General features: G+C 49.3%; 1 protein-coding gene across 1 annotated transcript in view; it reads left to right on the top strand.

Annotated features, from left to right (window-relative positions):
* Positions 1-1,868: 1,868 nt before the first annotated feature.
* The window catches only part of PER3 (period circadian regulator 3), a 55,074-nt gene continuing 43,711 nt past the window's right edge, over positions 1,869-13,231 (top strand). Inside the window, 6 exon segments of the mRNA XM_035019891.1 lie at positions 1,869-2,051; positions 2,187-2,549; positions 2,979-3,124; positions 4,191-4,306; positions 5,767-5,968; positions 10,203-10,251. Of these exon segments, the coding sequence (XP_034875782.1) occupies positions 2,392-2,549; positions 2,979-3,124; positions 4,191-4,306; positions 5,767-5,968; positions 10,203-10,251 (671 nt within the window). The 5' untranslated portion in view covers positions 1,869-2,051; positions 2,187-2,391.

The raw sequence follows: 13,231 nt of genomic DNA, 5'->3' as shown, positions 1-13,231 counted from the left end.
GATCACTCTCTCTTCTTACAACATACATTCAACTCATCGGCAAGGTTCTGTGCCCCAGATGCATCCCACGTCCAGTCTCCTTTCACCATACTTCCTGGCACCACCCTAGTCCAACCGGTTCTCAGGCCTCTTCTTGTAACTAACAGCTTCCTATTAACTACTCCCTGTGTAGAAGTCTGGCTGATTCAGATCACTAGCTTGCTTAGAATCCTCTTTCCACTTTCCATTTTTTAGAAAAAAATCCAAATTGCATTCCCTAATTATAATCTGGCCCTTCCTAACTTCCTGATCTTCCCTAACACCATTCCTCCTCCCTCTGTGAATTCTCCAGGCAAAGTAGATGTTCCTTCTGTTCCTTAACAACACACCTGCTCCGTCAGGGCCTCTGCAGGTGACTTCTGCCCCCTCCATTGGGTCCACCCCCCACACAGACGCACACACTCAGGTTTCAATTCGCCTTCTCAGAGAGGCTTCCCCCATCACCAGGTTGACGTGTCTGTTGCCTCCTTCACCCTCCATCCCCGTCCCAGCTACACTTCATCCTCGTTTCACGTTCCACACATCACTCTCCACTTTCGGACCTCTACGCGCTGGCTTGTGTTTTCTGTCTTCATAAAAGGCAGACTCCCTGAATGGCAGGGACTTTTGCCACTGCTCCTTCTCAGGGGCCACAATCATCCCGGCCTAGATCATCCACTCAGTAAGTATTTGTTGAATGAACGCAGTTCGACAAAACATAACTTGAGAGGGAGATCTGCCATCATTTGGGAAAAGGAGATGTTTTATCCAATACATGATAAGAACAATTGACACACTTCACTGCCCCCCCCCCACCCCTTTCTATACAACTCCTTTCATCCATCCAATAAATACTGAAGGTTTTTCATGTACCAGGCACTGGAGAGAGGAGGAGCTCTGCACTTCGGATGAGTCGACACACAATCTAAAAAACCTTCAGACTTGGTATTTTTAAAAAGGCCTTGGCTACACCTTCCTTTTCTGAAACCGTGTCGCTTACATACACTTGTCTTCCCCCAGTTGCCAAATCAACCTGTAACTCAGGAAGACCGGGGAAATGTTTAGAGTCCGTCGTCAAAATTCCGCTTCTGAAACCCGGCTTTGATCTTCCCGGGGCTGCTCTGCTGCCGGGGCCTCCGAGCCTCAGGAGCTGGCGGGCGCGAGAGCAGGGAGGTTGAGCAAGACGCAAAAACGGAACCCGAGAAGGCGCCGACGAGGCGCTCGGTCGTCCAGTGCTTCTTCCCGCGGCCCGGGGCTGTCCCCCACCCCTGGGCCGCCGGCCCCGCCCACCTGCGCGCCCCGCCCGTGGAGGCCGGCCCGCCCCGCCCCGCCCGTGGAGGCCGGCCCGCCCCGCCCCGGCCCGCCCCGCCCCGCCCGTGGAGGCCGGCCCGCCCCCTCGTGATTGGCGGCTCGAGCGCCCTATCCCTGCCGCGCTGGCTCCAGCCGCCCCGCGGCCCCTTCCCCCCACCCACCCTCCCTCCGGCGCCGAGAAGGGGGCGGAGCACTCGACTCGCGCGGCCTTAACTCCAGCCCCCTCCGAGCCCCTCCGCCCCCCGCCTACGCGCCGGCCTGCCGGGATTGGCCGAGCGCCGCCCTCCGCCCGAGCCCCGGCGTTATGTAAGGTGCTCCGGTGTCTTCTCCCCGCCCACTCGCCTTCGGTTATGTAACCCGGGCGCCCCGACGCGGGCCCCGCCCCCTGGCCAATGGGGGCGCGCAGAGCCGGACGCGGCGGCCAATCGCGAGGCCTGGGGGCGGGGCCGCATCACGTGGCGCGCGGGGGGCGCGGCGCCGGCGGCCGCCCGGCACGCGGCGGGCCTCGGGACTGCGTGCGGCTCGGTCCGGCCCGGCGGGGCGAGCGGCGGCGGCGGCGGCGGCTGGTGAGTGCTCTGCCGGGGCGGGAAGTCTCCCCGAGTCCGCCCTTCGTTCTGGACCCGGCGGCCCGGCGGCGCCGGGCCGGGAACCTGGGGCTCCTGAACTTGGCGCTGGAGGTCCCCCCTGCCCGGGTCCGGTTTCTGGGCGCGCGCCGCCCGCAGGTGAATAGCTGCGGGTGGGCAGGCCGGCGAATGGGAAAGTCTGGCCGGGGGTCTGTCACAGCCCAGCTAACGCAGCACATCGCCGGTGTCACTGGACACCTGTCCTCTCTGTACCCCCTCCCCCGGCGCCCCCAGGCTGCTCCCGCGAGCGGAGCCATCGAGACTGCATGGAGATCCTGCAGAGGAAACTTCGTCTAGGTGACCAGGGATCAGGATCCACCGGCTCCTGATGACCGATCATTTTCCCTAAAGCAATGGCATGGACCAAAATGAGAAATTCTGTTGCTGATTGCAAAGTGAAAAGGAGGCAGGCAACAGACTGAGGGCTGCCGAGCAAAAGATGGACCCCTGTGAAGACCTGGAAACGTCCAGCGGTAAATCTCTGGACTCCAGGGGGACCGAACCTCGGGAGTTTGAAGGACCACAGGCCTGCGGCTCTGAGGCCCTGGGGAGAGGAAACGAGGAGATGTGGAGCCCACACGTGGAGAACAGCAACAGGTGACAGGACCTGATTTGTTTGTTGTTCTTCGAAGGCTAGTACAGGGAAAGGGGGGCTTAAATCGTTTTATTCTCTTATTTGTAAGCCTAAGAAAAAGTTTAGGGGGATACTCAGACAACTTGGAATGAAAAGCTATGGGAAACTGAAGAATTACCAAGAAGTACCGAAAGGACGGAGAGAGTGGTTAAGGGTTTAGCTGAGCAGGGGGCTGCAGTGGGAATGAGAAAGAATGGAAGATGTTTGATGTTTACCAGTTTCTTTGGCCAGGATCCCCCCAAAGAGGAAAATAAACCTGTGAGCTAAATGAGTTGATCCATGGGAAACACTTAGAAAGTTGCTTGGCACGTCATATGCTGTTCAGTAAACGTTGGCTGTTCTTATAATTGAACCTGTGAATTGATGGGGGTTTTGTTGTTGTTTTCTTACAGTGAACAGCAAGATCGAAACAGAGTTTCTGAAGAACTTATAATGGTTGTGCAAGAAATGAAAAAATACTTGCCATCGGGGAGACACAGTAAGGCGAGCACCGTCGAGGCCCTCAACTATGCACTTCGCTGCGTGCACAGCGTACAAGGTAAATGAGCTAGAGAAAAAGTACAGTCGTGCGAGTACGTCATTTTGCTCATAAACATCGGCCAAGCCGCAAGAGTTATCAGTGTGGTTCTGGTCCCTGAAATGTTTTGACCTTTTTATGGTGCTTGATGTGAGATGAGCAGATCCACATGGATTCTATTCGTGTCTTGGTTTTGCAAATTAGGAACATCAGGAAAACCTTGTTTGTGTCATAGTTTAGGAACTGTTGTTTAGTGACTGCCATATTTTGATGATTTGCTGTAGGAAGTAGAGTTTAGCACATTTTAAAGACTGACTTTTTATTTTTTTTTTAAGATTTTTTTTTTAAATTTATTTGACAGAGAGAGACACGGCAAGAGAGGGAACACAAGCAGGGGGAGTGGGAGAGGGAGAAGCAGGCTTCCCGTGAAGCAGGGAGCCCGATATGGGGCTCGATCCCAGGACCCTGGGATCATGACCTGAGCCAAAGGCAGATGCTTAACAACTAAGCCACCCAGGCGCCCCAGAGACTGACTTTTTAAAAGATCATTGTCTTCCAAGGGTATTGGGGAAAAAATACATTTGGCTAAATACAGCTCACCTTTCTCTGTCATCCGCATACTGTTACAGTGCATTCATGATATATCAGGAATTTGCCAAATTAAAAATGAACAGTTGCAAACACCTTTTCCTTTTTATCTCTGACCTTTCTTTTCCGGGGATTTAATAAAGTACACATTTTCTTCAGCACAAACTTCTGTGAAGTCGCATACGACACACAGCGCCTGAATACAAAAGTAATGTTTCTGCCATAAACACATCACATGCATGTATTTGGAATTTTAGGTTTTCGTGCCTTGTATGGATCTTGCTCCTCGTGACACAGAACATCAGAAAATCCTAAAATCCAAAGGCTTACGTCTGTACAATTGTCTGTGTTTTAGGTGAAAGAAAATGATCTGGTTTTAAGGCAGACACGCCGAGGTGTTCTCATCCTAAAAAATAAGCCAGCTTCAAGGGCAGTAAAAATGATTTCCTTAAGCTCTCGTGGTCACTGGACTACCTGTTTATTTTCCTGTGTTTCTTAGCAAACAGTGGGTTTTTCCAGACTCTCAGTCAGAGTGGAGCGCCTCAAGCAGCTGCGACCGCATACAATCTTGAGGAGCTGGCCACGGCTGCCTCGGGGTACACTTCCAAAAACACAGTAAGAATCCACACATTTTGCCATATCAACCTGGGTGACTTTTCCTAACAACCTTGTCTAGACGTAGATGTTGAAACCTAACACGCTGGAGTTTCATTAACCGTGATGCGAGGCAAACAGTGGAGGCGTGCTGCTGAGGAGGCATCGTGTAGTTTCTCCTGCCCTTGCGGGAGCACAGATGTAAACCCAGGTGGCGGCCCTGGGGTGGTGGTCTGCTGGGCTCCCCTCCCGAGCCGCCCCTGCCTCCTGAGCATCCCTGGGTTCTCTCGAAGTCAGAGAGAAAAACAAATAACAAACTGCAGAGTAACCGCCCTCATTTTATTTTGATCTCAGAATCGTTAATTTGTATTTATATCATTCTTAGTTCCAATACCTACTCCTTCAAGTTGTAACAACTGGATTTTATAGAACCAGGTGAGTTGAGATGCTGTCATTTTTCTGTCAAATTTGGGAAGAGACATGTAGTGGATCTTTTTTGAATCTCTTCATGTTGGCAGAATCATTCAGCCTTATGCCTTACTGATGTGATGGAGATTACTTAGTTTTATGTTTAGACCCCATACATAAAGATCTGGTAATACCGGAACAGGAGCTCTCCCTAAGATCACAGGAGTATTTGTTTTACTGACTGGGGTGTTTATGGGACTCTGGTGGGTGTGGCGGACATGGAAGAAACAAGGAAAGGTTTAAGAAAACATTTTCTCTTTAAGATCTTCAGGTAAAACTAGAGAGGGGAGGACATGCCAATGTTAGCAGACACAAACAGTAGCCGATTGTAAACATTATTGATGTTTGACGGAACATACGAGAAATGATTCTTATGTAGCGAGGTTTGTCAAAGACCGTGTCTTGAAAGAAGAGACTCTTGAGCTTGGTCTTGAAGCCTAGAGTTCGCATTGGTCAAGAGAAGACAGTCCCCTCAGTTTGCAAACGAGAAGGAATCAGAAATGGATGCGCCGTGTGCACGTTTAGTCGATGTAGGATGAGCTGGTATATTGTTTGGTATAGAAATCAGACCTTCAGAGGGGAAGAATGAAGCGGGGGATCGGAAGGGTAGACGAACCATGAGAGACGATGGACTCTGAAAAACAAACCGAGGGTTCTAGAGGGGAGGGGGGTGGAGGGATGGGTTAGCCTGGTGATGGATATTGAGGAGGGCACGTTCTGCATGGAGCCCTGGATGTTATGCACAAACAATGAGTCATGGAACACTACATCTAAAACTAATGATGTAAGGTATGGGGATTAACATAAGAATAAAAAAAAAAAGAAATCAGACCTTCAGAAGATAAAATGCAGGTTTTATGACAATCATTAAGGTACATGTTGGAGACTCATGCTGCCTTTGCAGGATGTGTGCGTGTGTTGATCACATTAGGAGTCTAGAAGAAATTTACCTTTCAGGGAATATTGTTCGCAAGTGTCTCAATATTTGCATTTATTTTAAATGTTTTTCATAGGATACCTTTGTGGCAGTGTTTTCATTTCTGTCTGGAAGGTTAGTGCACATTTCTGAACAGGCTACTTCAATCCTGAACTGTAAGAAAGACTTCCTGGAGTCTTCGCACTTTGTGGAACTGCTTGCTCCCCAAGATGTGAGGGTTTTCTGTGCACACACTGCCCACGCTCAGCTTCCTCTCTGGAGCAGCTGGACCCAAAGAGGTAACGGGACCCATGCTCAGATGTTTACCTTGCCTCATAAAGATCAGGTTCATTCCTTCAGAAAGAGTACCAAAATTAACGCATTGTTTTGAACCTGCAAACTATATGGTTTTTCTTATTTCTTTATTTAAAAAATCAGAATGTGGGGCGCCTGGCTGGCTCATTTGGCTGAACGTGCAACTCTTGACCTTGGGGTCGTGAGTTCAAGCCCCACATTGGGTGTAGAGATTACTAAAAATAAATAAAACTTTAAAAAAAAAACAAAGATAAGGAAATAAGTAAATGAGAAGTCAGACGGTGTTGGAAACAGCATTTTAAATGCTTCTAATGACAAAGTTCCAATTAATAGGCTTTCATTTAGTCAAGTTAATTTTATAGGTTCTATATCATAAATATGTTTTCTTTTAAACATGGTTTGACTGCCTGTGTGCCATATAGCAGGTTAATTGTTATAAAGATTCTGTTTTCTCTAAGTTAATAAAATTAAACATTTTCCCTCTTACATTGACTTCATTATTTCTTTGCTTGGCTTTGGAGATAAACTTCTCATGGTTAGCTCCCCTTCGAGTTTCGCTTCTACCTAAAAGTTCATGAATCTCACTACTTTTTCTTCTGAAATCCTTATTTCCCTGAACTGGGGATGCCCAGTCCTAGTTTCCTTTGTGACTTTCAGACCTATATTATTTTTTAAATAATTCATTATTTCTTTTCAAAGTCATCCTTTATTACTTCCTTCATATTCTTCGTGAAGCGTGTCTTAAAGAGCTTAGTGTAGATCAACGTTTTTCTTTTGAGTCTAAGCCCTCTTCTCTAATTTTTTTGAAATTTATATTTGATTTATTATGGTAAAAAAAAAAACCATTAGGAAAATGTACCATCTTAACCATTTTTAAATGTACAATTTAGTAGTGTTAGGTACATTGGCATGGATATGAAACACACCTCCAGAACCTTCTCATCTTGCAAATCTAGGGCCCTGTGCCCATTCTGACTTTCTAACACAGGACATGGTCCAATGGAAACAGTCTCGCACGCTGCTTTTATCCATGGCAGACCTTTGCCCCGTCTTCTGGGCACAGGTTGTGGACACTTCAAAATGCACACCTGTCTTCCTTGCTTGTTTCCAGCTCTCTCCTGTTCCCCTCACTCAAAAACATTGATTTCATTTCTCTTCCTCTTTCTCGAACACATATTTTCAATCTTCAACTGTCCATGTTTGTTTCTCTGCTTTTATCGATCCTTCATCCACTCCATAGACATTTATTCGGCAAGCACTGTGGACCGGGAGCTGTTCAGGGTGCTGAGATGCATCCATGAGCAGGGCAGGTGCACCATGGCGCTGTCAGCCTGTCGTCGCGCCTCCCCAGCCACCTTCCCTCCAAGGTCGCCTCTGTGGTCTCTCTGCTCTTTTCAGCCGTGTTATCCCTCCAAATGAGTTATTGCCGTGATATTTCTCCTCCATGTAAAAACATAATATACCCTGAAATTGCTGTCTTTGGGACCTAAATATTGACTTCCTCCTTAAAGAGATGGTGCTCCTCTTGGCTACTGCTCACTCTGGGCTTTGCCTCGCACACCTCAGCGATTCCAGCTCTTCTTGAGCCATTTCTGGGCTGGGCCCATGCTGCCTCCTTCTGCCCTTCCTTTGAGCTCATAGAACATGAAGGGGACATAGGAAGCTCTAAACTCAGCAGTTGTCAGCCTTCCGCCTGGCGTCAGAGCACGTTTCCACTTTGGTTCGTTGTGCAGACCTCCCAGAAGGATCTGACCACTGTTTCTTTAGAGTGCACTTCCAAAAACAAGGATTCACCCACTACAGCTGAGGCGTGGAACTGATAAGGGGCTCGCGTCTACCGTTTCAGATCCCACGGTCCGGCTTTCCGTCCTGCACGACTAGGCGCTAGAGAGCGCAGTTGAATTCAGGTGCCTAGTGTCCTCACGCAGAGTGCACGCAAGCCGCCCTTCGGGTAGAGTTGCGGTATTTCCTATGTGCAAAGAATTTTAAACAAGGAAATGTGACGATCTGAGTTTTCAATTGCGTTTTGTCCCTTCATGAGCCAAGGGGGCCATTTAGCCTCTCACTGTAAAATCATCGTCTTGTCCTACCAGCCTGCTAACACAGGGCTGCTGCGAGAAGCAAGCACACCGATGGTTGGGAAAGCACTCTAGATGTCTGGAACGTTCTGCAACATTAGAGGTCCTCTTCGTTGCTTCCGTTCTATGGAACGGATATTGTTTGCCAGGGACTTTTCTTCATGTTTCAGTGGATTGACTCGTTTAATCTTCACAAAAACCTTATGCGGTATAGATACCATCACTGTCCCCAGTTGACAGATGAGGTAGTTGTGTTAGTTTGGGTCTGCTGAGCAGCAAATGCCAAAATGGGGTCAGCTGTGTAGACGACTTGCTGTAGGGAGTGGGGGAGGGGGGAAGCGGTGCCCTCAGCCCACAGCACGCGACTGACACCCATGGAGGGAGCGGGGACAAGGGGGACTGGGGAGGAGATGGCTTGGCCTGCCGCACAGCTCAAAAGACAGCTTGGCCAGGCAAGTCAAAGGGAAGTCCGAGCCACGGTCGCGCACGGGAGGAGCCCTGCGTCTCCATGGAATGGTCCTGTCCCAGTACCGCTCCGTGCTCGGGCACTGGACGGGAACAGCCACCCGACACGGGGCCCTGGGGCAGCAGCTGTGGCCTGTGGTCAGTTACGTCCCCTGAAGCTGGGAGCCACGCCCCTTCTCGGCCGCTGCGATCACTGAGGCACAGAGCTAAGGGACTCACCCAAGGTCATGCTGCCGGTAGGCGTGGAGCCTGGCGGTGTGAGTCCAGGGTCCTTGCCCGGAACCGCTGCCCCTCCTGACCGCGTCCATCCCTGCAGCCGGAACCGTCAATCAGGACGTCTGCAGTCACACAAGGGTGGGCGTTTGAAAGCCACAGCAAGGAATCAGTCCTGTTCATAAAAATCATCCCAAAAAATTAAGAATATTTTTGAAACATGCTTACCTTGCTGTCAGTCCTCTGCAAACTTATCTGAGCCTTTCCTGGGGGGGTTTTGATATCAGGGCCGTCAGGTATCTTAGAGCAATGGATTCGGTGAGCTGACCTTGTCAGCTTGGTTCTTTGTCACAGGTGAGCTGTAAGAACAGTCTTCTGGTTTCGGAATTCCAGGACTGTGACTTCCGTAGTGTTCTGAATTCTGACAGTTGGGTCATTGGTGCCTTTGAAACTGGAGTTTTTGCGTTTGTTTTGTTTTGTTTAATCATGTACGTTTTCCCTGATCGTTCAAAAGCCCATTTTCTGACTCTTCCCGTGATCCTCTCCTCTAAGAAGTGCAAAGACCTGGACCATGTGCCCTGTCTTGGTTCTTCAGAGCTCTCATTGTTTATGCTCCTTCAGTGTATGTTTGTAAAACATCTCCTTGGTTTTAAGCATTTCCTTGGTTCCTAAAACTGAGGATTTTTCACCCCAGTGAGCAAATGCCCAAAAGATCAATTCAAGGAGCTCTAAGCAGAGGAGAGCTAAATAGTCAACAAACACTTGGGAAAAAAAGGTTCGGCCCCTTGATCAAGGCAAACTTAAACATTTCTGAATTACCACTTCACAAATCAATAAAATTAATGCCGAAATCAATAAAACTGGTGCAACCATTGGCATGAGGGTTGTGAGAACATGTCGTTAGAGACCCTGTTGGTTGGTACGATCTTCTGTAGATCAGTGTGGCACTCCACGGTGAGAGTCCTAAGACAATCATGTCATTTCCGGGGCCCAACTTTGGGGACTTCGTCCAGGGAAAGAAAAAAGTGAAAGACATTTGTAAATCTATATGCTGTATATGCTATAAGTTGTCCAAATCGGTTTCTGAGGCATGTCCAGACTGTCACAGTGAAATAGAATATGCCCACCAAAGTAACTGTGTCCCCCGATTATTGCCTTGACCTTGGAAGGAGGAGCTCGGGTAGTTTCAGCAGTTCAATGAGGGAAAGCCCTCAGTCCCACATATCCTCACTGTCTCCCTGAAGGTCACTGCTAGAGTACCAAAGCCCCCTGGAAAATACTGGATGCAACTTGATCTCAAAGTGAGGGCAGGAGCCCTGTTTGAATCAAGAATATCTCCTTCTTTGAAAGAATAGTTTCTTGTTTGTTTGGGGATAGTTGGAGTTTGTCTTGCTGAGGGGAGCTGCTCTGGCCTATTGCCCTGGGAGGGGGTGATTAACACTTTTGTCTCTGTTTCCCGCAGCATCTCAGTACGAATTTGCTCCAGTGAAATCCTTTTTCTGCAGGATCCGGTAAGTCTAGGGGCTTGTGGGGGCCAGGATTGGTGGGTTACGCTCTGATTTTATTTGGCCCTTTTTAGATTCTTTTGTATTCAGCTAGCACTGGGTTCTTGCCACAAGAAGTTTTTATTTTGATTGAGGAGAAGAGCAGACACTCAAAAAATGACTAGATAATAATGCAGTCAGGAAAAAGAACAGAGAGATCATTCTTAGCCTGGGGGTGCTCGCTCTCTCTCATGCTCTCTCTCGTGCTCTCTGTCTAAGAACCGCTGGATGATGTTAATTACACTTTCAAATGCCCATTGTTTGGGGATCTTTTGTTTTTTGTTTGCTTTTTGACTTTTGGTCTCATTTAAAATTAATTTTTGAAATTTTACTTTATTTTTTTAATTTTTTTTTTTTTAAGCGAGCTCTGTGCCTAATGTACGGCTTGAACTCGTGACCTGGAGATCAAGAGTCACACGCTCTACCGACTGAGCCAGCCAGGCGCCGCTAACTTCTTAAATTTTGAATAACTCTAAAGAGAGTAAGATAGATATGTCTAAGAGAAGGATTTAAAAGGTCCAGACATAGTGAACTGGAAGAAAACAGACCAAAATTTTAATCGTAGTTGATTTCTGATAGTATTTATTAGTGATTTTTTTTTCCTGTCCTGAATTTACAGTGATGTGTTCATGTTACTTTTGCAATTAGAAGAAAACGTGGTTCAGTGACGTCACGATTGCCAGCATGAGTGTTGAAGTTAGTAAAGGCTCCAGATGTGGAAAACTCAAGAGAAGGCTCCTTTCCTTGTAATGGATCAGTCAGCCCTCCATGGGGTTGGGGGCCTTGAGCTAAGAGCATTCCAGTGCTTGGGGAGGGCTACCTCGGGGAAAGGGGTGCAGGAGGGAGGGCTGTGTTCATTTGTTCCTTCACAGATGAGTTGTTATGAAGCTCTTAGAACAGTGCTTGCCACAGACGAAGTACTGTTTGTGTTTGTTTTGCTAATAAATATATTTGTGTGCCTTCTCTGAGCCAGGCAAGGTTACAGATACAAAGTTCTTGCCCTCGTGGACCTTCCATTTTGTATGTGGGGGGAGACCAATAACAGACAGGTACCTACGTATGTGTCCTCTGGCGGTAAGTTCTGTGTGGAACAGTGAAGGGGAGTGAGAGAATTCTGGGCAGGGGAGAGATTGCTAGCGTGTTCAGGGTGGTTAAGGAATGTTCTCTAATAAGAAGGCTGATTGGAGCCAGAGCCTGAAGGAGGTGAGGGAGCGAGCCATACCTCTATCTGAGGGAAGAGTGTTCGAGACCAGTGCAAAGGCCCTGGGGCAGAGCATGCGTGGCCTGTGGGGGGAGTAACAAGGAAGCTAATGTGGCTGGAGCAGAGGATGGAAGGAGATGAAGAAACAGGGACCAGACCGTCGGGAGCTTTGATTTCTGAAGGAAATGTTTTCGTTCAGGTTAAGCATTTATTTGAAAACTTTACTAGCGGAATTTGCAAAATAACATGGAAGTCGAGGCAATAGTACAGTGAACTGGTATGTACTCACCATTCAGCTTCAGTAACGTTAACCCGTGGCCAGTCTTCTGTCATCTCTGCCACCGCCTGCACCTCAGCCCACCCTCCCCGTGGTCCTGAAGCAGATCTCAGGCTGTGTATCATTTCCTCCATCAGCATTTCAGAGTGTGAGCTAAAACATAGGGCTCTCGTTCATCTCCATGATGCTCAAGTGGTCCCGTCTGCAGCCAGCAGGAAGCCCTTCAGGTTAGCTCCAGTGCCGTGTGAGGGCACCCCTGTGGTCGCTGACAGCTGCCTTTGCTTCAGGCACAGTGGCCCAGGCCCCGCCTAGACGTTTCCTACCTCAGACGTGGAGTCCGTCATTTCTCCGACCATCCCTCATTCCTTGTGGTGGGAAATGGCATTACCGTATGGAGACCAAGCAGGCTCCTCCTGGCTTCTGGGAATCCTCAGTGGACAGAGATAGGACAGTTTCATCTTTCAGAAGGACGAGAACTGGCATGAAAGGACCGCGCTAGGCGCTGGGCTAGAGAAGGTGCAGGGGTGACAGGCAGCGGGAAGGGCTGTCACCCCGGGCGGCGGTGGCAGGAAGATGTGGAAATATTCTGGATGTTTTGGAGTATTCTGGATATTTGTGTACGGGAGAGTTATCGGAGTTCATTAATGGACTAGTTTTGGGTGTGAAATAAAGGATTCGGTGAAGGTGACACGAGGGTCCCTGACTCCAGTGGCCCTTTACTGGGGGCAAAGGAAACCAGGAGAGCCGCCTCCTGGAGCGAGGAGGGGAAGAGTCTGGCGCCTGGTTTTAGACAAGTTGATTCGCCCTATCTGTTGGAAATCTAACTTGCAGGGTTGACTCGGCATTGGTACGTGGGTCTGGAGTTCAGGGAGGAGGTAGAGACAGGTGCTAGAGACAGGTACTCGGGTCGTCAGCATGGACAGGACATGGAGAAGCCGGGGACGGGATGAGCCTGGGAGACGCGTGCACAGAAACAGGAGGGAGTGGGAGACACAGCACAGCTTGTGGGTCAGGCCGCTGTCTTTTCTCAGTGGCAGAAGTGGGGTCACGGTTGAGAGTGGAGGCGCCAGAGTCTGCAGAGAGGCAAGGAAGCGAGGTGGGGGTGGGAGTGCCAGGGCACGTGGACATGGACGTGGAGCTTCTAGGCAGCTAAAGACCACCTGACATCACTTCGAACAATGGTGGGAGAGGCGAGGTGTGACTCGTAGAAATGGGGGAGTATGGATTCGGTTGTGCGCACGTTGACACTCAGGGGACCATGGTATATCCAAGGAGAAATGTCCCCCAGGCAGCTGGAGCTCTAAAACAGGGTGAAAGCCTGGGAGTTGAGCCGCCCCTGCCCAGGGAGGTGCCCCACAGCCAGGGCTGGGGCTCGCCGAGCAGGTTCTAGCCCTGCTCTCCTGCTCAGGCAGGCATGTAAGGAGCGCTTCCCCACGCACAGGGCCCTCTGCCCATCCAGGTAGTAGCTG

Source organism: Mirounga leonina, unplaced genomic scaffold, assembly GCF_011800145.1.
Source record: "Mirounga leonina isolate KUSES-001 unplaced genomic scaffold, KU_Mleo_1.0 Mir_173, whole genome shotgun sequence".
Lineage (NCBI taxonomy): Eukaryota > Metazoa > Chordata > Mammalia > Carnivora > Phocidae > Mirounga > Mirounga leonina.
This window is presented reverse-complemented; position numbering and strand designations above follow the sequence as displayed.